We start from the raw sequence: 25,779 nt of genomic DNA on the forward strand, positions 1-25,779 counted from the left end.
GACCATGCTTCTAGCCCTGGCTTCTGCCAGGAGAGTATCAGAATTGGCAGCTTTGTCTTACAAAAGCCCATATCTGATTTTCCATTCGGACAGGGCAGAACTGCGGACTCGTCCGCATTTTCTCCCTAAGGTGGTGTCAGCATTTCATCTGAACCAGCCTATTGTAGTGCCTGCGGCTACAAGTGACTTGGAGGACTCCAAGTTACTGGACGTTGTCAGAGCATTAAAAATATATATTGCAAGGACAGCTGGAGTCAGAAAATCTGACTCGTTGTTTATATTGTATGCACCCAACAAGATGGGTGCTCCTGCGTCTAAGCAGACGATTGCTCGTTGGATCTGTAGCACAATCCAACTTGCACATTCTGTGGCAGGCCTGCCACAGCCTAAATCTGTAAAGGCCCACTCCACAAGGAAGGTGGGCTCATCTTGGGCGGCTGCCCGAGGGGTCTCGGCATTACAACTTTGCCGAGCAGCTACGTGGTCAGGGGAGAACACGTTTGTAAAATTTTACAAATTTGATACTCTGGCTAAGGAGGACCTGGAGTTCTCTCATTCGGTGCTGCAGAGTCATCCGCACTCTCCCGCCCGTTTGGGAGCTTTGGTATAATCCCCATGGTCCTTTCAGGAACCCCAGCATCCACTAGGACGATAGAGAAAATAAGATTTTACTTACCGATAAATCTATTTCTCGGAGTCCGTAGTGGATGCTGGGCGCCCATCCCAAGTGCGGATTATCTGCATAAATTGTACATAGTTATTGTTAACTAATTCGGGTTATTGTTGAAGGAAGCCATCTTTCAGAGGCTCCGCTGTTATCATACTGTTAACTGGGTTTAGATCACAGGTTGTACGGTGTGATTGGTGTGGCTGGTATGAGTCTTACCCGGGATTCAAAATCCTCCCTTATTGTGTACGCTCGTCCGGGCACAGTACCTAACTGGAGTCTGGAGGAGGGTCATAGGGGGAGGAGCCAGTGCACACCACCTGATCTGAAAAAGCTTTACTTTTTGTGCCCTGTCTCCTGCGGAGCCGCTATTCCCCATGGTCCTTTCAGGAACCCCAGCATCCCCTACGGACTCCGAGAAATAGATTTATCGGTAAGTAAAATCTTATTTTTTGCTTGGTTGAATCATCTGTATCTAAACTTGCTCAGATTATTCTCTGGTGCCTTTGCAAGAGTATGTGTTTACTAAGCTTAAATGTAAAAGGAAACAAACCAAACCCTCAATGTGCTATTAAGATACAAATATATATGTAATATAATAGTAATATTTAGAAGATAAATAGCAACTCCTACTCTTAGATCTGGCAGCCAGCAACCAATCTAAAAAGCAGACATAGAACAAAACAGGAATGTAATCAGAGAATATTAAACATTTCACCAAAACTCTTGGAGGATGGAATTCATCTGTATCCAAGATGACACTTCAGAAAACTGTGAGTTCCTGACTGGAATAGATCTCTGGTATGATAAAGAATGGATAAGCTGCAGGAACAGCCAACGCGTTTCAACAGCTCTGATTGAATGTAATCATAGCATATTAAACATTTCACCCAAAACTCCTGGAGGATGGAATTCATCTGTATCCAAGATGACACTTCAGAAAAGTGTGAGCTCCTGACTGGAATAGATCTCTGGTATGATAAAGTATGGATTAGGGAGGCCAATCCCGGGATATAGGCCCAAAATCGGACGGGATTCAATCCCGGGATTGAAAGCTCCAATCTCAGGGATTGAGGGATCAGCGTTGAGCGTCCTCAGGACGCTCAGGCACTGCCCGGCCTCCTGCTCCCAGCTCCCCCACGCAGCGTGATGTGCATTGAGAGGTCACGCTGCGCTGTCACATGCTGCCGGGAGCCGCCAGGAGAGAGCTGCTGAATGGTCCCACCCACCCGCCCTGGTGTATGGTTTGGGAGGGGCGGCCACACAGAGAAACACAAATCCCGGGAATCCTGGGATTGACCATTTTTCAATCCTGATACCGGGGATAGAGAAAATGGTCCAGGATTGGCCTCCCTAGTATGGATAATATGCAGGAATATCCAACGCATTTCACCAGCTCTGACTGAATGTAATCAGAGCATATTAAACATTTCACCAAAACTCCTGGAGGATGGAATTCATCTGTATCCAAGATGACATGTCAGAAAAGCGGGTGCTCCTGACTGGATAGATCTCCGGTGTGATGAAGAATGGATAAGCTGCAGGACCAACCAACACATTTTGCCAGCTCTGACTTCCTCATATTAGACCGATATATATTAAATATGTATCTGTCTAACTTACTAAGGCCATTCATTACATAGTAACATAGTAACATAGTATCTGAGGTTGAAAAAAGACATATGTCCATCGAGTTCAACCTATTTGTGGTCTCCTATGCATGATGATTTGACTAAAATTTCTGACTGATGCTGCTGTCAGCCGTTGCATTTTATCCCTATTTATAGTAACTATAATGCATGACTATGCACCATACCCCTGGATATCCTTATCCATTAGGAATTTATGTAACCCATTTTTAAAGGTGTTGACAGATTCCGCCATTACAACTCCCTCGGGCAGGGAATTCCAAACACGTATTGTCCTTACCGTGAAAAAGCCTTTACGCCGTATTGTGCGGAATCTCCTCTCCTCTAACCTGAGCGAGTGTCCACGAGTCCTCTGTGTTGATCTAACCAAAAACAGGTCCCGCGCAAGCTCTGTGTATTGTCCCCTTATATATTTGTAGATGCTGATCATATCCCCTCTTAGTCTCCGCTTTTCCAATGTAAACATGCCTAGTCTTTCAAGCCTTTCCTTGTATTCCATCGTCTCCATGCCCTTAATTAGTTTGGTCGCCCTCCTCTGTACCTTTTCAAGCTCCAGGATATCCTTTTTGTAGTACGGTGCCCAGAATTGTACACAGTATTCAAGGTGTGGCCTCACTAGTGATTTATATAACGGGAGTATAATACTCTCGTCCCTAGCATCAATACCCCGTTTTATGCATGCTAATATCTTATTAGCCTTCTTTGCTGCAGTCCTACTTTGGGTACTACTGCTTAGCTTGCTATCTATGAGGACACCTAAGTCCTTTTCCAGTACAGAATCCCCTAATTTTACCCCATTTAGTAGGTAGGTGTAATTTTTGTTCTTGTTACCACAGTGCATTACCTTACACTTGTCTGTGTTGAAGCGCATTCTCCATTTGGCTGCCCATGCTTCTAATTTAACTAAGTCATTCTGAAGAGACTCGGCATCCTCCTCTGTATTTATAGCCTTACACAATTTGGTATCATCTGCAAAAATTGACACCATGCTCTCTAGACCTTCTGTTAGGTCGTTAATGAAAATATTGAACAATAGCGGTCCTAATACTGAGCCTTGCGGCACACCACTTAGCACTTCAGTCCAAGTTGAAAAAGATCCATTAACCACAACGCGCTGCTCCCTATTATCTAACCAGTTTTTGACCCAAGTGCATATTGTGCTTCCTAGCCCTGATTCTTGTAGCTTGTAGATAAGTCTCATGTGTGGTACAGTATCGAACGCTTTGGCAAAGTCTAAAAAGATTACATCCACGTCTTTACCCTGATCTAGGTTTGCGCTTACTGTTTCATAAAAGCCAAGTAAGTTGGTTTGACAGGATCTGTCCTTCATAAACCCATGTTGATTCCTTTTAATGACCTTATTGGTTTCAAGGAACTTCTGAATACTATCTCTTAGAATACCTTCCAATACTTTCCCCACTATAGATGTAAGACTAACTGGTCTATAATTACCTGGTTCAGCTTTACTTCCCTTTTTGAATATAGGCAATACTTCCGCTATACGCCAGTCTTTGGGAACCATACCTGATATAACTGAATCCTTAAAGATCAAAGATAGCGGTTTTGCCAGTTCAGAGTGAAGCTCCATTAGAACCCTTGGATGAATGCCATCGGGCCCTGGTGATTTATTAATCTTTAAATGTTTTAATCGGTCACAGACTACTTCCTCGCTTAAATAAGTACCTATCAGTGTGATATTCTCATTATTGAGATTGTGTGTCAGTCCCTGAATTGGGTCCTCTCTAGTGAATACTGTTGAAAAAAACTCATTTAGTGTGTCCGCTATGTCATTAGCATTTTTGCTTAAGACTCCCAACTTGTCTTTTAAAGGGCCTATACTCTCCTTCTTTAATCTCTTGCTATTAATGTATTTAAATAATTTTTTGGGATTCGCTTTGCTTTCCTTTGCTACTAGTTTTTCAGTTTCTACTTTAGCCGCTCTTATTTCCTTTTTGCAAACTTTGTTACATTCCTTATAGTGCTGAAATGACTCTGCTTCCCCGTCAGATTTGTATTTTTTAAATGCTCGCCTTTTCTTGCCCATAAGTTCCTTAATCTTTTTGTTAAGCCACATCGGTTTATGATTTTTATTCCTTTTTTTGCTACTCATAGGAATACATTTGAGTGTATTTTTAGCTAGCAGGAATGTTAGTACCTCCCATTTCTCCGTAGTATTTTTTCCTAAAAACAAACCTTCCCATTCAATATCCCTGAAAAATACTCTCATCTTTTCAAAATATGCTTTGCTAAAGTTTAAAGTCCTAGTTGAGCCAGTATAGGGCTGTTTATAGAAACTGATATTGAATGTGACCATATTGTGGTCGCTGTTTCCTATGGGTTCCCCTACTATAATACCTGATACCAAATCCCCATTGTTTGTTAATACCAGGTCTAAGATTGCATTGTACCTAGTTGGTTCCTCAATTAGTTGGACTAAGTAGTTATCATTAAGGGTGTTTAAAAACATATTGCCCTTAGCAGTATCACATAAGTCGTTTTTCCAGTTTATCTCTGGATAGTTAAAATAGTATACGTTTATTTCTGTATATTCTCCATATATAGAGATACCAATGAAGTTTTACTTCTATAAACAGGATTATACAGTGGTGAAGAAGACATCTAAGGAGTTTGAGACACTCGGGAACCATCCACTTATCTCAGGAGAGTTGAGCAGGACACGGAGCCCCATCACGGTGCCTTCACCTCACTCACTGATAAATGAGAGGCACAATGACCAGAAGATCCTGGAACTCACCAACAAGATCATTCAGCTGCTGACTGGAGAGGTGACTGCTGGGAATGGGAGATTATACAGTAACACCAGGGATGTGTCTGGGTGATGACTGTATTGTGTTTGTCTCAGGTTCCTATAAAGTGTGAGGATGTTACTGTCTATTTCTCCATGGAGGAGTGGGAGTGTTTTGAAGGAGGAAAAGGTCTTTACAAGGACGTGATGATGAAGAATCATGATTATCAGACTCTCACATCAGTGGGTAAGAAAACATTTTCATTTATTGTGACCACCTCATAAACACATCATCTGATAATCACATATATACAATGTACTCAGTCACTGTGTCTCCTACAGATGGAGCCAGTAACAGGAATACCCCAGAGAGATGTCCCCGTCCTCTTTATTCTCCGGATCATTCAGAGGAGAATCACAGTGTCCCACAGGAGGATCAGGTAGATATATTTCAGGGTCTAACCAAATACCAACATATAGTTGCTACTCTGCACTATATGATAGTTATTGAAGCTGTGTGGATTTAAAAACCTGATTTTATTTGATTTAATCTCATTTAAATCAGACATCATTAAAGTTTTTTTTGTTTTGTGATTGTGTAGGGTGGAGACGTAACTGGTATTACATTAGTAGATATGAGGAGAGAGGAAGAGACATACAGGAGGGGTGATCAGCAGTGTAAGGAGGAGGAAATCCCTACAGGTATCAGCACAGGTGAGTAATAGTCCCTAAGTACAGGGCAGGGAGCCTGATTTGGAGATGTATGGAAACCTGATGGTTTCCGCACATCTCCGAGGGTGTGTCTCCTGAGCATGTGCAGACCTGTGCCTGTGTGGTAGCACAAAGTGCCCCCAAGCTGCAGCCTATTTGACAGATTGCGGACATTTTTGGGGCGTGACTTGGTAGACCTAATGAACATTACTGAAAACGGGGGGGGGGGGGGGGGGCACGTCGCCCGCATTTTCTGGGAGTAGTGAGACCGGGGTCTGCGTCTTTGGATGCAGATTTCCTGGCCTTTGTAGCGGGAACAGTCCAGCCATCCCGTATAACGTGAAGGTCACTAATGTTCAAGCAGGTGATACGACGCAACAGCAGAACACAGAAGCATTCAGGAGGCGTGTCTTCACACGAGGTGCCTCCAGTTGCAGCAGCTGGGTTCAAAGATCCAGCTGCTGCGTGAACTGTGTCCATCTCTGAATTAGGCCCAGAGTCTCATATTCCCCTTTTTCAGTCACTACAGCCATATGCACATAGGGGAGTTTCCAGTTGCCCGAAAAATCCCATTCTCCACAGCCTGGCCAGCGCCCACCTCAATGCGGTATAAAAGGTGAAATGGAGCTGCTGCACATGCCCAGTGGCAGTAGATTTTCCTGTATGTGTGTCTGTGGATCTGAGTGCTCAATCATCGAAACAGAGAGAATCTGGTAAGTGGCTTACCGTGATTATTGGGCCAGCTTATGCCTGACGTACTGTATTACATGAAATGCTCTTTGTTTGGGTGCAGACTACAGCTTGTTACAGGCTAATTGTGCATCCTTCATGGGCTGGTGGCAATCGCACTAAAATCAAACCTTTGGAAACCCCCCTCCACAAATTTTGGGTATGCTCCTGATGGAAATCTCTTATTCTACATACTCTTGTTTCAGTACAGACCAATGAGGGAAAGTATCTGTCCAGTATGGACTTCAGTCTGTATTTACTTACACCTGACTACCCATAGGGATCTAATTACTGACCAATGGCACCAATCATTACACAATCTACTATAGATGCACACCTCATCTTATAGTCACATATATGCAGTGTACTCAGTCACTGTGTGTCTCCTACAGATGGGGCCAGTAACAGGAATACCCCAGAGAGATGTCCCCGTCCTCTTTATTCCCAGGACTGTGCAGAGGAGAATCACAGTGTCCCACAGGAGGGTCAGGTAGGTGGAAGCACCAATATATCAGTGACTTCTCATTATATGGTCTGTACAGAAGCTGTGTGGGTCTTATACACTGATATATATATATATATATATATATATATATATATATATATATATATATATATTATAAATAAAATTCTTTATTTTCAAGTATCTTTTCAGAACAAAAGATCAGTATAGAGCATGTATAGTACAATAATACATAATACACTTTAGAGACCATGAAAAATGTATTCGTACATACTCCCTTTTCATAACAAACTGATACCTTACAAGGGCCCTCATTCCGAGTTGTTCGCTCGCTAGCTGCTTCTAGCAGCCGTGCATACGCTAAGCCGCCGCCCTCTAGGAGTGTATCTTAGCTTAGCAGAAGTGCGAACGATAGGATTGCACAGCGGCTACAAAGTAATTTTGTGAAGCTTCAGAGTAGTGCCAGACCTACCCAGCGCTTGCGATCACTGCAGACTATTTAGTTCCTGTTTTGACGTCACGAACACGCCCTGCGTTTGGCCAGCCACGCCTGCGTTTGTATGTGACACGCCTGCGTTTTTACACACACTCCCCGAAAACGGTCAGTTGACACCCAGAAATACCCACTTCCTGTCAATCACTCTGCGGCCAGCAGTGCGAATGAAAAGCTTTGCTAGACCTTGTGTGAAACTACATCGTTCGTTGTAAGAGTACAACGCACGTGCGCATTGCGCCCCATACGCATGCGCAGAACTGCCGTTTTTTTGCCTGATCGCTGCGCTGCGAAAGAAAGCAGCAAGCGATCAACTCGGAATGACCACCCAAGATTGTTAATAAAGAGGGTAATTCAGAGTTGATCGCAGCAGCAAATTGTTAGCAGTTGGGCAAAACCATGTGCAGTGCAGGTGTGGCAGATATAACATGTGCAGAGAGAGTTAGATGTGGGTGGGGCGTGTGACTTCTCATTATATGGTCTGTACAGAAGCTGTGTGGGTCTTATACACTGAGAGATAGATAGATATATGCTATTTATTTATCTATCTATTTCTCTTACGTCCTAGAGGATGCTGGGGTCTACATTAGTACCATGGGGTATAGACGGGTCCACCAGTAGCCATTGGCACTTTAAGAGTTTGAGAGTGTGGGATGGCTCCTCCCTCTATGCCCCTCCTACCAGACTCAGTTTAGAAAATGTGCCCGGAGGAGTCGGTCACAGCTAGGGTAGCGCCATAGGAGTTCTTTTAGTTTTATTATTTTGATTAGAGTTTAGACACAGGAAGGCTGCTGGCAACAGCCTCCCTGTTTCAAAGGACTAAGGGGGGAGTAGTGTCCGCCCTGCGGGGTCTGAGCCACTATCTCCGCTGACAGTACACTGAGCTCCTGAGGGGGTCGAACGTTCCCCGCCACAGGGGATCGCTCACCCCAGCAGCATGCCGCCACCTCCTTACAGAGCCAGAAGATCAGTGGCGAGTTAGTCACCGTCCCCCCTGGCAAGCGGGGAGCCTATATGAAGATGGCGGCAACAGGGTATGGAGCGCAGTACTAACTGCGCTCCGGGGCTCAGTGGTACATAGTGCGGCCCTGTGAGGGGCGTCCTGAGCCAGCGCCTACACCCTACACTGTCCAGAAAGCCTGTCAGAGTACCAGGATCACTGCCAGCACAATCACTCAGGCCAGTATAATCTTCAGGAGAGCGGGAAGCAGTGCAATGAAAGGGGGCGGAGCTTCTCAGAGCGGACCCAGCAGCGTTCAGCGCCATTTTCCTGCCTGCAAAAGAGCTGACAGGGAGAGCTGTCCCTCCAACTCCAGCTATCTTGTACAGTACCAGGGGGTTGTAGAAGGGAGGGGAAGGTTGTGTAAAGTGTGTGTAGTCTATTAAGGTACACAGACAGCGCTGGGAGTTTCATTAGTTCTACCTTAAAAAGTGCTGTGTGTGGGTTGGCTCCAATCTCTGTGTCTCTCTGTGGCATGCTTGGGGGGAAACGGTGTCTGACATTTCCCTGTGTGTGTGTGTGTGTGTGTGGGTGTTTACGATCTCACATAGCCATGTCTAGGAACTCTGTCATATGCTGCAGAAGATGTTTCCTCTCAGGAGGGATCCATTCCATGTACACAGGATTGTAATATTGGTCTCAGATAGCTAATATGGAGGCTGAAATTCAGGTGTTGGAAGTCTATGGCATGTTGGTCAGGCTCTGTCCTTATTCCTACAAGATCCCCTAGCATGTTCCCACAGAGATGTGCACTGGCCCAAATTATGCAAGATGACATGGATACCGATTCTGATACTACAGACTGTGATGGGGATGTGCTGAGGGGGGCGGCATCCCTTGCAAAGGGGGTGCAGCTCATGATTGAGGCCATTAGAGATGTGTTAAACATTAATGACACGCCACCTGAGCAGGTTGAGGAGGCTTACTTCACTGATAATAAAAAAGCCCCGCTAGCCTTTCCCGCGTCTAAAAAATTAAACGCTATATTTGAAAAGTCCTGGAAAAACCCGGAGAAAAAAATTCCAGATCCCAAAAAGAGTTCTGGTTGCTTTTCCCTTCCCTGAGGAAGATAGGAAAAAATGAGAAAACCCACCAATGACGCATCAGTCTCCAGACTGTCTAAAAGGTGGTTTTACCTGTGACTGGATCTACCGTGTTAAAAGAACCGGCTGATTGTAAGATTGACACTACGCTCAAATCCATTTACACTGCTTCAGGAGTGGCGTTAAGGCCTACTTTTGCCTGTGCATGGATTTCTAAACCCATAGTAAAGTGGTCAGGCACATTACTAGAGGATTTGGATACAATGGATAGAAGTGACATTGAATTGTTTTTACATAACAGACAGGATTCTGCAGGGTTCATGGTGGAATCCATGAAGAAACTGGGTACGTTGACTTCACTTATATCCTCCATGTTGGTATCCGCTCGCAGGGGACTCTGGCTACGCCAGTGGTCTGCAGACGCTGAATCCAGGAGAAATGTGGAGAACCTACCCTACACAGGTCAGGCTCTGTTTGGGGATGCGTTGGATGCATGGATTTCCACAGCAACCGCGGGTAAGTCACCTTTCCTTCCCTCTGCTACTCCTTCTACGAAGAAACCATTTTCTTCAGCTATGCCGCAGTCCTTTCGGACCGCTAAAACAAAAAAGCTCAAGCCTTCTACCACTTTCTTTAGAGGTGGTCGGGCAAAATCCAAAAAGCCTGCACCCGCAGGCTCCCAGGACCAGAGACCTACTTTTGGTCCCTCAAAATCCTCAGCATGACGACGGACCTCAAAGCCTAGAGGATGAGCTGGGGGGTGGGAGACTCAGACGTTCATGCACATCTGGGTGTCTTCCGGCCTGGATCCCTGGGTACAGCATATTGTGTCCCAGGGTTACGGACTGGAGTTTCAAGAACTCCCGCCTCACCAATTCTTCAAATTAGGCTTGCTAGCTTTGCTGACAGACAAGGCTATCCCACAGGAAGCCATCCTAAAATTGGAAAAGTCACAGGTCATTGTCCTTTTTCCACCTCATGCAAAACAAAGGTTACTATTTGAACCTTTTCGTGGTACCGAAACCGGATGGTTCGGTCAGATTAATTTTGAACTTGAAATCGTTGAACCCTTATCTGAGGGTGTTCAAGTTCAAAATGGAGTCTCTCAGAGCAGTGATTTCATGTCTGGAGGAGGGAGAGTTTCTGGCATCCCTGTATATGAAAGATGCATACCTCCACATTCCGATTTGGCCGACTCACAGGCTTATCTCAGATTTGCACTGTTAGATAGTCACTATCAATTCCAGGCACTACCATTCGGCCTCTCCACAGCACCAAGAGTGTTCACCAAGGTGATGGCAGAGATGATGGTTCTCCTCCGCAGACAGGGGGTGAACATAATGCCATATCTGGACGATCTGCTGATAAAGGAATCTTCCAGGGAGAGGTTGTTGCAGTTAATTGTTCTCACGACTCATCTGCTCAGGGAACACGGTTGGATCCTGAATCTTCCAAAATCACATTTGGAGCCGACCAGGAGGTTGTCTTTTCTGGGAATGATCCTCGACACGAAAGTGCAGAGGGTGTTTTTTCCGGAATAGAAAGTGATGTTGACACAAATAATGGACCGGGATGTCCTGAAGCCAGCCCGGGTATTGGTTCATCAGTGCATTCGCCTTCTGGGGAAGAGGGTGGCCTCTTACGAGGCTCTACAGTACGGAAGGTTTCATGCTCGGACCTTCCAACTGGATCTCGTGGACAAGTGGTCGGGATCTCATCTACACATGCACCAGAGAATACGTCTGCCACCAAAGGCCAGGATTTCACTGCTCTGGTGGCTCCAATTACCTTACCTTCTGGAGGGCCGCAGGTTCGGGATTCATGACTGGATCCTTCTAACCACAGATGCAAGTCTCCGGGGCTGGGACACAGTCACTCAAGGGGAAACCTTCCAAGGAAGGTGGTCAAGTCTGAAAACCGGCCTACCGATAAACATTCTGGAACTAAGAGCCGTCTACAACGGTCTTCTCCAAGCGGCCCATCTTCTGAGAAATTGGGCCATTCAAGTGCAGTGGACTATGTAACAACAGTGGCTTACATAAACCGACAGGGCGGAACAAAGAGCAGAGCTGCAATGTCAGAGGTAACAAGAATCAGCCTCTGGACAGAAAAACACGCGTTGGCGCTGTCAGCAATCTTCATTCCGGGAGTAGACAACTGGGAAGCGGACTTCCTCAGCAGACACAGACTCCATCCGGAGGTGTTCAGGGAGGTAACAGATTTTGGGGTGTACCTCAAATAGACCTGATGGCCTCTCGTCTCAACAAGAAGCTTCGGCGATATTGTTCCAGGTCGAGGGACCCACAAGCGGTGGCGGTGGATGCCCTAGTGACTCCGTGGGTGTTCCAGTCTGTGTACGTGTTTCCTCCACTCATTCCAAGAGTTCTAAAGCTCGTAAGGCGAACAAGAGTACAAGCGATCCTTATTGCTCCAGACTTGGAAAGCGGATCTTCTGCTAGAAGAGCCGAGGCCTCTTCGGTAGGACCTGCTGCAGCAGGGGCCGTTCGCCTATCAAGACTTACCGCGGCTACGTTTGACGGCATGGAGTTTGAACGCCAGATATTAGCTCGGAAGGGCATTCCGAACAGGGTTATTCCTACCCTGATACAGGCTAGGAAAGGAGTAACGTCTAAACTTTACCATCGTATTTGGAAAAAATATGTTTCTTGGTATGAGTCCAAGAAGTTCCTGCAGTGGAGTTTCAACTGGGACAGTTTCTCCTCTTCCTTCAAGCAGGTGTGGATATGGGCCTGAGGTTGGGATCCGTGAAGGTCCACATTTCGGCCCTATCCATTTTCTTCCAGAAACAATTGGCTGCCCTCCCTGAGGTTCAGACTTTTTTGGAGGAGGTTCTGCACATCCAACCTCCCTTTGTACAACCTACGGCGCCCTGGGATCTTAACGTGGTGTTGCAGTTCCTCCAATCGGATTGGTTTGAGCCTCTACCGGAGGTTGAGGTCAAGTTTCTCACGTGGAAGGCCGTCACTTTGTTGGCCTAAGCTTCTGCTAGACGTGTGTTGGAGTTGGGGGCTTTGTCCTGTAAAAGCCCCTACTTGATCTTCCATGTAGATAGAGCTGAGCTCCGGACACGTCAGCAGTTCCTTCCGAAGGTGGTGTCGGCTTTTCATATCAATGCAACCTATTGTGGTGCCAATTACGACTGACTCCTCAATTTCATCAAAGTCCTTAGATATTGTAAGGGCTCTGAAAATCTATGTGAGGCGGACTGCTTGTCACAGAAAATCGGACTCTCTGTCCTGCATGATCCCAAGAAAATTGGGTGTCCTGCTGCTAAGCAGACTGTATCTCGCTGGATCAGTTTCACTATCCAGCATGCTTATTCTACGGCAGGCTTGCCGTGTCCTACGTCTGTTAAGGCCCACTCTACTCGTAAGGTGGGTTCTTCCTGGGCGGCTGCCCGGGGTGTCTCGGCTTTACAACTCTGCCAAGCATCTACTTGCAAACACGTTTACAAAGTTCTACAAGTTCGATACTTTGGCCTCTGAGGACCTAAAGTTTGGTCAATCAGTTCTGCAGGAGCGTCCGCGCTCTCCCTCCCGTTCTGGGAGCTTTGGTACATCCCCATGGTACTAATGTGGATCCCAGCATCCTCTAAGATGTAAGAGAAAATAGGATTTTAATTACCTACTGGTAAATCCTTTTCTCGTAGTCCGTAGTGGATGCTGGGCACCCGCCCAGCGCTTCGTTTTCCTGCAGTGGTTATCTGGTTCAGTACAACTTTGTTTTTAGTTAAGTACTGCATTGTTACTTGGTAAGTAATGTTTCAGCGGTTGTTGAGTTTTAAGCTAGTTAGCTTGTTTTGCCTTGTATGTGTGAGCGGGTATGAATCTCGCCACTATCTGTGTATAATCCTTCTCTCGAAGATGTCCGTCTCCTCGGGCACAGTTTCTAGACTCAGTCTGGTAGGAGGGGCATAGAGGGAGGAGCCAGCCCACACCCTCAAACTCTTAAAGTGCCAATGGCTCCTGGTGGACCCGTCTATACCCCATGATACTAATGTGGATCCCAGCATCCCCTACGGACTACAAGAAAAGGATTTACGGTAGGTAATTAAAATTCTATTATATATATATATAAAACTAGACCTTGTGTGAAACTACATCATTCGTTGTAAGAGTACAACGCGCGTGCGCATTGCGCCCCATACGCATGCGCAAAACTGCCATTTTTTTGCCTGATCGCTGCGAAAGAAAGCAGCTAGCGATCAACTCTGAATGACCACCCTAGATTGTTAATAAAGGGGGTAATTCAGAGTTGATCGCAGCAGCAAATTTGTTAGCAGTTGGGCAAAACCATGTGCAGTGCAGGTGTGGCAGATATAACGTGCAGAGAGAGTTACATGTGGGTTGGGCGTGTTAAAACTGAAATCTAAATTGCAGTGTAAAAATAAAGCAGCCAGTATTTACCCTGCACAGAAACAATATAACCCACCCAAATCTAACTCTCTCTGCAAATGTTATATCTGCCCCCCCTGCAGTGCACATGGTTTTGACCAACTGCTAACAAATTTTCTGCTGCGATCAACTCTGAATGGTAAAGGGCATCAGACAATTTAGTGTTCTAAGAGAAAAGAGAGAGAGAGAAAACTTAGAATAAGAAAGAAAGAGAATAGAAGAAGAGATAAAGAGAGAAACAAGAAGTGTCCACCTGGCCGGGAGGTACTGCCAACAATATCTTCCAAGTCTTCCAAAAGAATAGGAATAGTAGGTACAAGCAGGCTAAGGGTATTATCGCCAGCTGTAGCCGTAACCATGTCAAACTGTGTCTAACCAAGTTAAGGTGGGGTCATAGGTGCCAAGCCTTATATGAGGGAGATAATTAGAATTCCAACCATCCAAACCATATGGCTCCATATATACCATGTTTCTCTGGGGTGGAAAAGTATATTTCGTCCATGGCCACATAAAAAGCCATGCGTTGACACCAATCCCACAAAGTAGGTGGAGAGGGAGAGCACCAACGAACTGGCACTACCGCTCTGGCTGCACTCTTATTTGCTTCTATAGAGACTGTTGAAAATTTTGAAAATAGGGATATCTGAGTGGAACAACAATCAAGAGTCAGGGCCCAGTGGGATAGGGAAGCCCAAACTCTCTGCAGCTAACCTTTTTATTCCATCCCAAAAAAGGGACGAGCATAGAGCAATCCTAAGAGATATGTATCAGTGACCCCTGTTTCCTACCACATCTCCAACACAAAGGAGACACACCAGGACAATACTTATGAACTGTAGTTGGGTAGCGGTACCACCTAGATAAATGTTTATATTGAGTCTCCACTACATCCATACTAGATGAGCAAGCACTAGTCACTTGGTATGTTTTGTTCCAGTTTACCTCAATTCCCTTATATAAAAAATCTCTGTCCCATAGGGGTTGGATACGTGTGACCGGCGGTTGGGAGACTGCCGGTCACCATCCTGACGGCTAGATCCCGGCATTTAGATGGCTGACGGGGAGGGGGAGGGGGCGAGTGCAACAAAGCCTCTTGCGGGCTCGGAGGGTTGCTGCCCTTGCCACAAGTTGTATTACCACTCTACCACGAATGGGAATAGTCCCTGGTGGTCGGCATGCCAACAGGTGGGCTATTCACCGCTCAGGATCCTGGCATCGGTATATTGACCGGTGCTCTCCCGACTACCGGTCACATAACTGCATCCATCCCATAGATCTTGATAAGTCAGACTAGAGGGTAGTATTGCTGGTAGGAGAATTTGATATATATTAGAAATAATATGAGTGGGGTTATGCAGTTGCACAGAAAGTTTTCCAAATGTGGTTAGTTCATAGTCCCATACGTTAGACTTCCCCAGCGAGGAAATAAAATGACGCACCTGTAGATAAAACCAGTAGTCCAACTTTAGGTAGATCTGACTCATCTGATAATGTCTCAAATGATTTAAAAGAGCCATCCAAAAACAAGTTACATATTCTGGTAATACCCGCTGATTTTCAGGATGCAATGGCTCTACCTGAAGTGCCTGGTGGAAACAAGGGCTTGTGAACAATGTCAATGGTGTTGAATTTGGGTGTAGTAGGGTATGCCGGCGGCCGGGGCTCCCGACTGCCGGCATACCGACAGCTGGGCGAACGCACATGAGCCCCTTGCGGGCTTTCTGCGCTCGCCACGCTGCGGGCACGATGGCGCGCTATCTATTCTCCCTCCAGGGCTGTCGTGGACCCCCCAAGAGGGAGAAAAGGTGTCGGTATGCCGGCTGTCGGGATTCCGGCGCCGGTATACTGTGCGCCGGGATCCCGACAGCCGGCAAACTGAAGACCACCCGTTGAATTTACTCTGTAACCTCTTCCACATCAATAAAGTGGGTCCTACAGTTGGATGATCAATTTGTCCCAACTTTGAGCACCATGACATGTAGTTGAGGTGTGAGTTGGTGGAGATTGATGCTATTGTCATCCATTGTTTGTCCCCTGAGTCTCTTATCCTGCTCAACAGAGGCGCTTGATAATACGCTGAGACTATTGCCAATTGCCTGCCACCGTGAGACTTACGTCTAAAAAGAATTTGGTGCTTAAATCTTGGTTTCCTCCATCTCCTACCTGCCATGTCACAGGCTGTGTTTGAAAAACGACAGTTATGAGCTGATTAGCTGGTACTTTACCTCTCTCCCCCCCACACACTTTGTCACTCTCCAAGGCTTGCTAAATCTGGGCCTTAGTATAAATAGTCTTAAAATTAGATAGGGTGTTGAATCGATAAAGCTCGGAAGAGAGACCATCGGATTAGTGATGGCAGCTAGAAGGTCATGTGCAAAAAGACTTAACTTATATTCCTGTGTTCCCAAATCCGGGTTTGCCTTAATCGCTCTTCCCAGTGCTTCCATACAAAGCAGAAAAATTAGCGGCAAGAGTGGGCACCCTTGTCTTTTACCATTCATGATATGTATCACTTTAGACAGGATACCATTGATCCTCACCTGCACTGATGGAACTCTGTATAAAGCAAGTATCTTATAAAGGAAGTATTCCCCCCAGACCCAGTTTTCATAAAACCCCTTACTTTTACCACTCCTGCTTTACGTGGTTCATAGGAAGTGTCACAAAGTTGTTCATCTCAATTGTTAGTCAGACAAAATAAAGTATTACTATGTTATTTAAAGTGTTTATTTTTATTGTGGCTTTTTTAGGGTGGAGACCTGAATTATACTACAGATACAGGCCATGAAAAAGGGACATATGTGTGGGGTGATCAGCCGTGTAAGGAGGAGGAAATCCCTACAGATATCGGCACAGGTGAGTAATAATCACTAAGTACAGAATCACATATTCTCCTTGTTCAGTCACTACAGCAATCTCTTATCCTACATCCTCCTCTGTCACTACAGACTAATGAGGGAAATGTATCTGTCCAGTGGGGTAGTCAGGAGCCATCAGCCCCTATTATACTCCTGCTCTCCCCCTCGCATCATGTCACTGTGTGTTACCAGCCCAGAGATCTGACCAGTCTCCTCCTCACACTCTCTGGTGTATCTCATACATCAGGAGCCATCAGCCCCTATTATACTCCTGCTCTCCTCCTCACATCATGTCACTGTGTTACCAGCCCAGATATCTGACCAGTCTCCTCCCCACACTCTCTGGTGTATCTCATACATCAGCCCCTATTATACTCCTGCTCTCCCCCTCGCATCATGTCACTGTGTGTTACCATCCCAGACATCTGACCAGTCTCCTCCCCACACTCTCTCTGGTGTATCTCATACATCAGGAGCCATCAGCCCCTACTATACTCCTGTTCTTCCCCTCACATCATGTCACTGCGTGTGACCAGCCCAGAGATCTGACCAGTCTCTTCCCCACACTCTTTGGTGTATACAAAGTTATTTGGGGGCTGTTGTAATACACACTGTATAGCTAATGTAATTCCCTTGTGTACTTAACATTCACTTTGGGGTTTTTCGCTGCTTATTTTTATATCTGTATATTTATTTTGTTTCCAACAGATAGACGTAACAGCAGTAATTACGCGGGAGGAAGTCTAGTTTCATCTACAGATTGTAAAGTGGAAGATACGGACATCACACAGGATTCTCCAGTAATAAACCCCATTACCCAAGTTATACATCCAGTACATTACAGTGCAGATACATCATCTGATCCCTTTATTAATGAGGAAGGTTCTCCTGGTAAATCAGATATTATTGACCAGTATGCAGATTACACTGGTGGTAGACTATTCCCATGTTCTGAGTGTGGGAAATGTTTTGTCTATAAGTCCATGCTTGTAGAACATGAGAGAGTCCACACCGGTGAGAGGCCGTTTCAGTGTTCCGAGTGCGGGAAGTGTTTTGCCCGGAAATGCAAACTCGTCAGGCATCAGAAAGTCCACTCCGGGGAGAAGCCGTTCCAGTGCTCGGAGTGCGGGAAGTGTTTCTCACAGAAGACCAAACTCGTAAGACATCTGCAAGTCCACACGGGCGAGAAGCCGTTTTCTTGCTCCGAGTGCGGGAGAGGTTTTACATGCAAATCAAATCTCATCCAGCACCAGAGAATCCATACGGGCGAGAAGCCGTTTCCATGCAATGAGTGTGGGAAGTATTTCAGGCAGAAATCGGAACTAGCCGCCCACCAGAAGGTGCACACGGGCGAGAGGCCCTTCCCATGTCCCGAGTGTGGGAAATGCTTTTCTTACAAGTCCAATCTCATCCAGCACGAGAGAGTCCACACCGGGGAGAAGCCGTTTTCCTGCGCCGAGTGTGGGAAGTGTTTTTCCCAGAAGTCAAAAATTGTCAGCCACCAGAAAGTCCACACCGGCGAGCGGCCATTTTCCTGTAATGAATGTGGGAAATGTTTTGCGCTGAAAGGAAACCTCAGCAGGCACCGAAAGGTCCACACGGCGGAGAAACTTTTTCCGTGCTCCGAATGCGGCAAGCGTTTTGTTTCCAAATCGCATCTCATTCGGCATCAGAGCGTTCACACCGGCGAGCGGCCATTTAAGTGCTCCGATTGCGGCAAATGTTTCCCGCGCAGATCGAACCTTGTTAACCACCAGAGGATCCACACCAGTGAGAAGGCGTTCCCCTGCTCCGAATGTGGGAAATGTTTTACTTGCAAGTCGAACCTCATTCAGCATTATAAGGTTCACACTGGGGAGAAACCTTTTTCATGCCCCGAGTGTGGCAAATGCTTCAGGCAGAAGATAGAGCTGGCTGTCCACCAGCGCATTCACACCGGCGTCAAGCCGTTTCCCTGCTCCGATTGCGGCAAGTATTTTACATGCAAAACCAATCTCATCCAGCATCAGAGAGTTCACACGGGCGAGAAGCCGTTCCCGTGCCCTGACTGCGGCAAATGGTTTAGGCAGAAATCGGAACTTGGCAGACATCGGCTGATGCACACGGGCGAGAAGCCGTTTCTGTGCTCTCAGTGCGGGAAATGTTTTGCCCACAGATCGAAACTAACGAGACATCTCCGAGTTCACACTGGAGAGCAGGAAACCATTCCCGTGAGCTGATGGAAGGTTATCCGGCCTCTAGGTCGACCACACTTAGGTCGACAGTCATTAGGTTGACCGCTATTGGTCGATGTGGTCACTAGGTCGACATGACAAAAGGTCGACACAAGTTTTTCACAATTTTTAATTTTTTTAAAATTTTTCATACTTTACGATCCACATGAACTTCAATTGGGAATGATAAGTTTGCCCAAGACACGGTGCACTAATTGGGGTTCCCGGTCACTCTACGAAAAAAACAACCCCCCCCCCCAAAAAAAAACAAAAAACCAAAACCTCATGTCGACCTTATGCTTATGTCAACCTATTTTTGGATGTCGACTTAGTTACTGTCGACCAATAGTGGTCAACCTAGACACTGTCAACCTTAGTATGGTCGACCCTATGAACCACACCTGATGGAAGTGCAGGAGGGGAGATTGATGGACTAGAATTGTATTATGGGAAAACGATAAAAGCAAGCAAAATACTTTTTCTTTTCTAGACTGTATTTAACTTTATCGCAGCCTTCCTGCTTAATGGAGTGCAATTCAAACCGTCAAGATATTAGTACATCCCGATTTATTGCACACACATAGGCCCTCATTCCGAGTTGTTAGCTCGCTGACGTTTTTCACAGCGCAGCGATCAGGTGAAAAATGCGCATGCGCATGGTACGCAGCGCGCATGCGCTAAGTACTTTTACACAAAACGTTGTACTTTTACAGAAGCTCGAGCGACGTTTTCTAGTCACTCGAGTGATCGTTGTTTGATTGACAGGAAAGGGGTGTTTCTGGGCGGCAACTCAGCGTTTTCAGGGAGTGTGCTAAAAAACGCAGGAGTGCCAGGGAAAAACGCAGGAGTGGCTGGAGAAACGGAAGTGGCTGGCCGAACGCAGGGTGTGTTTGTGACGTCAAAGCAGGAACTAAACTGACTGAGGTGATCGCAAGGTAGGAGTAGGTCTGGAGCTACTCAGAAACTGCAAGGAATTATTTCATAGCAATTCTGCTAATGTCAGACATCTTTTCTAAAATGAGAATAAGACGCATGGTCTGCGTCGGCTGCTGCTGCATCATTTACTTGCAATGCTGCTGGTGGGCGTTTCAGTACAAATCCGGTCAGCAGCGACAGTTGCATGTTTTCGTGTACATTCCCAGCTGCCAATACATTTGCCTACATCTCTGAATCGGGCCCATAGCTGGGATTTAAGTCATCAGAATGCAACCGATAGATTATTATCGGTTGGCTCATTTATTTAATACATTGGAGAAATGAAACAGTTTTAGGACATTAGAGGCCTGATTCGATAGGTGCTCGCAGTTGGCTGATTGTTTTAAGTCTGTGCTGAGAGACGCGGTACAGAATCGGACGCAGGGTCTGTGGTTTTTAGTGGGTGTTCCTGGGAGGTAGTGGGAGTGGCTAAGCCGATGCAGACATGTCGCCTAAAGCGGCCGCTTCCAAAGATGCGGAACCGCTCACTCAGGAAGCCATACCGGGATGGAGATTCTGTACCTGCCATAGGGCTGCTGCAAGTATTGATGGTGCGTCACGGTGGGGTCTAAAGACGCATAGACACAGAAATGCACTTTCTCAGCATGCTGCAAGTGGGCATTTGTAAAAACCAGCCACCGCGTTAACATAAGATACGCCGCTGCATCTTCATCCAATTCAGAATCAATCCCTATAGCATACCTTTCAACAGGTGCAGAATTGAAGTTTGGACAATCCGAAATAGAGGTGTGGCCTGCAGCTGGTGGGTGTGGCCTCACATTACATATCTCTCCCCCCCCCCCCCCCTTTGTTTTTGTCATTTGGAGGCATTCCCAGTATTCCCAAACCCCCCATCCCCGCAGTGTCTGTCCCGCTGTAATAGGGACAGTTGTGAGATATGCTATAGGTCACAGGAAGCTGATGGCTGTGAAAATATAATAATAATACATTGTCATCATGAAATAAACAGGATCAGTAACGGTCAATATGTAATTTTTTGAGCTAAACCTACCGCAGCCGCTTTACCGGCAGTACTGTGCAGGGTCAGGAGATAGAGCCCCATCAGCAGTGGCCGGATGTGGAAAGCCAATATATAGAGTATAAAAAAAGGCGGGAAGCTCAACATGCTGAATACAGCAGCTGAAATAAGGGTTACGGTGTGTACATACGGTGAGATATTTTCTTTCGATTTTGACTATATAGTCAAAATCGCAAGAAAAGTTAGTGCAGATCGCAAGGTGAAAGTCACCTTGCGATCCCGATTTGATCCCGATGCGCGGTCCCGCCAGGTCGGCATCGCAAGAAAAGATAGACTGTGCAGGCAAGTCATCCTTGCTAGATCGATGTACTATCTAGTTCATCTCACTTGTCAATGACATCTCACATTAAGCCAAAATCTCGCATAAGCCAAAATCGTAAGCACATATAGGGGTCATTCCGAGTCGATCGCTAGCTGAAAATATTTGCAGCGCAGCAATTAGGCAAAAAAGCGGCAGTTCTGCGCATGCGTATGCGGCGCAATGCGCATGCACGACGTACTTTCACAACACCCGATGCTTTTTTACACAAGGTCTAGCGAAGCTTTTCAGTCGCACTGCTGGCCGCAGAGTGACAGGAAAGGGGCGTTTCTGGGAGGTAACTGACCGTTTTCAGGGAGTGTGCTGAAAAACGCAGTCGTGTCAAGTACAAACGCAGGCGTGGCTGGCCAAACGCAGGGCGTGTTTGTGATGTCAAAACAGAAACTAAATAGTCTGAAGTGATCGCAAGCTAGGAGTAGGTCTGGAGCTACTCAGAAACTGCTCAAAAATATTTTGCTGCCGCTCTGCGATCCTTTCGTTCGCAATTCTGCTAAGCTAAGATACACTCCCAAAGGGCGGCGGCTTAGCGTTTGCACGGCTGCTAAAAGCAGCTAGCGAGCTAACAACTCGGAATGAGGGCCATAGTCCATATCTCAAGAAAAGTTAGTCAAAATCGGTGGTGCTGGGCTCCGGGGGAGTTCAGGGGAAATCGCAAGTGAAAATCGGGCATAACAAGGATCTCACCATGTGTACACACCCTTAGTCAAGCCCTTAATACTAAAACATAAAGAGAAAAAAAGATTTTTCCAGAGCTAGAGTTGTTTCTCTAAAGTAATTAAATGCGATGGATATAATTAAACACCAGTTTATTAAAAAGCACAGAAAATTAGGTTATGCACACAAATTCTGAGAATTAAAAGATTAGTTCTGCCACTTAGAAATAAATACCATGCATTGGATCCCGGACTAGATATTAATAATTAAATATTTGTCCTTATAGAAAATGTCTTTGAATGTCAGTTATTTGACTTGTATTCCTTTTAGCAGAAGGTTAGCACATGCAGCTGGTATTACCCGATGCACAGCAGTTTCACACAGGTGTCAGCAGAGGCAGCATGCAGTTACTGTGTTGGTGGTTTAGGAGGAAGTCCATATTTTGCTGCTGGGTGCAAGATGATGATCTGCAGAATTTTCCAAGGATTATCCGATGTAAAGTCCTAATCTGGATCCGATGGTGGTAAAAAAATTGAAATCTTAGTAGCGTTGGAGGGTTCTTAACGCGTTTCCCTGGGCTAGGTCACCCAGCTTCATCAGAAGTAGTTCTCAGTGTGACCTGTTTGGTCTTTTGGAAAGCCGTAGCGCTAATAGGACCACAGCTATTACATGTTGTACTGCGCAGGGTCAGGAGATGGAGCTCCATCAGCAGTGGACGGATGAGGAATGCGGCAGCGCTAATAGGACCACAGCTGTTACATTTTATAAAATGAACAATTCAGACTTTCTTCTGCAGGGTCCACAGTAGTATCCACAGGATATACATTGGGATATTAGGTAGCGTCAGTGGATTGGCACCAACGATCAAAAGATTTCAGCCTCCCAGAATGCAACGGGCCAGTCCCCTATATCCCCGCCTCCTGGCTCAGGCAATTCAGTTTTTTTGTTGGTGTGGCGGGAGCTAGACCATGATCTTTGGGCAGCTGATTTTGGCAGCCATAATCTTTTTATTCAATTTATTTTTATAGTCTTAAGTTTTTGAGCGAGTTTTCTAAAAAGCATCTTGCATGCACCTTAAAAGAGTTGCTCCAACAACTCCCCGCCGGGTCGCGACAATGCTTACCCACGTGTACAGTGATGTTTCGGCGGGCATCAGTATGGATGTACTAGCAAGTCCAGCTCATGTTGCCAGGCTGTGGCCCGGAGCACGGGGAGAAGGTAAGGCGTTGGTTCCGCTTAGAGGGGGAGACGCGAGACACAGCCGCCCTGTTTACAGGAGGAGACTACTGAACAGTCGCCGACGAGGCTGCCACCTCGGGTGCACCAGCGCTAGGCCCCAGGGATCATAGGCTACAGGGATTAGTGCAAGGCAGAGGTCCCTGGGATTAATGTCAGCAGTGAGGAGTAAGGTGCTCTCCTGGTTGCCCATCCCCCCGGTTCATGACCAGTTTCCGCCATGAACTGATTTCCTGCTTCCGTCTGAGACGCTGTGTATCTAAAGGACCCAGTCGCAGCATAGGTGGCTGTGTGACTGGTGCGTCTGTGTTCACTGAGCGTTTGTGTACACTATTTGCGTCTGGATCCACTCGGCATTCACTAAACTATTGATCGATCCTGGAAGCGGGGTGAAGTCTCCCGGTATCCCGCTCTCCTGAGGCAGGTGATACAGCATAAGTCTCTACCTACCATCGGGGTACGAGTAGTTGGATAAGTGCCTGAAGCATAGGAGTCTGTAAACTATTGCTGCCGTTTCTTTCGCTGTGCAACTGAATACGTTAAAGGTCCTATATGAGGTCCTATATGAGGTAATGCAGTAATATGTTTCTCCTACATACTTGAAATGCATCTGTAGTTGATTATGTACATATATTGCTTATTATACTAATGTATAACTTGTGACTGATTGCTAGTGTGATTGCTGACTTTTTACTATTCCTGTCAGTTTCTGTGTATTCCGATCCTCAATGCTGGGGCAAGGCAGGGAGGGACCAGATTGTATGTCACTTTAGCAAGCTATAAAGTGATTTCAGTCACAAATTGTGTAGTTAACACCATACAGGTGTGTGATTTGTTTACCATGTCTAAGAGAGGCAAGGGTGAGGAGGATACACTCTCCACAGCAGCACCAACACTAATTTCATTTATGTACTGCAAAGCTGGGTTAACTTCTCAGGATCTGGTTCAAAATGTATTATGTGCAAATTGTTATAGTTTTCACCAAAGCCTCCTAAATAATCCAAGGCAGGCACAGGTTCAAGTTGAACCCCTATGGGCTTCTTTTGTACAGACATCCAATGTAGCTGAGCGGATAGTGCCAGCTCCCATACCAAGGGATAGGTTACCCTGTTAACACTTACATGAAACATTCTCCCTGGGTCTTATCGCATCCTGTCCAGGAATCTGCAGCTTTTCAACAAAAACAGGTTGAAAGGCCTGTGGAAAGTAAATCACACAGACATGAAACAACATCTTCACAGTCTACACGTTTCAGATGGGGACACTTCGGAGGATGAGGATGGTTCCTCACATTCTGGTTCTGCATACAGAAATGAGGGTGAAGGTCCCAACTCAGTAGATATTCCTGAGTTAATTAATGCTATGAAAGCCATTCTGTCCTTAGAGGAGGCAGCAGAGCCTATGTTAAAATCCAAGGCACCTATTAAACCTTCCAAAAGAGTCATAACTGAATTTCCGGGGTCAGAAAAGCTGACTGAGATTGTGCAAGAGGCTTGGGTCACACCCAGTAAGAAGTTTAGAATTCCAAAGTAATGAAATTCCCATTATCCTCTTCTAGCTGGTGACTTTAAAAAGGGAGGTGGCTCCCAAAGTAGATACGCACGTCATTCGAATGGTGTGTAAATCTACATTGCCTCTGCCTTCAACATCATTAAATGATGTTGCGGATAGAAAGTAAGATGTTTTTTTTTAAAAACCATTTTCTCCTTGTCTGGGGCAGTTGTAAGACCAGTGATAGAGCCCCCAATTGATAAAGCTAAATATTTATCTTATATAAAACCCTTTATGAGGTCTAAGAACACTGTACGCTATTTATGTATGGAGTACCGTAAGGGTACGCTCGTTACGTAACAATCGCTTAGCCGTGGTCGAGACGCTCAAGCGTCACGTTCGCTCACGGCAAAGAGATCACAGGCAGGCACGCTATTGGCTGCCGACTAACGTAATGGTTCACTATAGCGTAACGGACGCTGTATCGGGAGCGGGCTGCTCGAGCGATACAGACGCTCACGAGAATACGCTGTTGGTATCGGGCACACTTACAGGTGAGCGACTACCGTAATGCTACGCTATCAGCGTAGCGGACGCTCGAGACCATGAGATCACGAGCGGCGCAGACGCTCACAAAGTTAAACCTTTATATCTAAACCATAAACAATGTAATATGCTGTAAAACCTTTGTGTAGAGATAGGGTGTAGATGCAACACAGTCTAACCTTATTAACTTAAAAGCTGTTTGAGCGTCACCGACGCTCTGAGAATACTTAACACTATAAGAAATACACAGATACCGTGCTTAGGGTCCAACGCCTAGTATATATATATATTATGAATGATATACTTGCAAAAGAATTAACACAATACAAGTCATACACTACAATATAACATAGACTACCTAACCAGATAACGATACATGAAATACAATACAATACTATTACGTTCAAGGGATTACGAGAGAAAAAGGAGAAGAGAGAGAGAGAGAGATATGGCCCATAACAACAAGAAAGACTATATGATTGCGGAGAAAACTTACGCACAAAGGAAACGATCGCATGCGCCTCTGGACATC

General features: G+C 45.9%; 1 protein-coding gene across 1 annotated transcript in view; it reads left to right on the forward strand.

Annotated features, from left to right (window-relative positions):
- The window catches only part of LOC134983642 (zinc finger protein 665-like), a 162,465-nt gene that overhangs the window by 29,203 nt on the left and 107,483 nt on the right, over positions 1-25,779 (forward strand). The window contains exons 3-9 of the mRNA XM_063949325.1: positions 4,911-5,102; positions 5,180-5,309; positions 5,405-5,502; positions 5,665-5,776; positions 6,895-6,992; positions 16,667-16,772; positions 17,483-18,776. Of these exons, the coding sequence (XP_063805395.1) occupies positions 4,911-5,102; positions 5,180-5,309; positions 5,405-5,502; positions 5,665-5,776; positions 6,895-6,992; positions 16,667-16,772; positions 17,483-18,776 (2,030 nt within the window). The remainder of the gene's footprint in view (positions 1-4,910; positions 5,103-5,179; positions 5,310-5,404; positions 5,503-5,664; positions 5,777-6,894; positions 6,993-16,666; positions 16,773-17,482; positions 18,777-25,779) is intronic.

This window comes from Pseudophryne corroboree (assembly GCF_028390025.1).
Source record: "Pseudophryne corroboree isolate aPseCor3 chromosome 3 unlocalized genomic scaffold, aPseCor3.hap2 SUPER_3_unloc_2, whole genome shotgun sequence".
Taxonomy (NCBI): Eukaryota; Metazoa; Chordata; class Amphibia; order Anura; family Myobatrachidae; genus Pseudophryne; species Pseudophryne corroboree.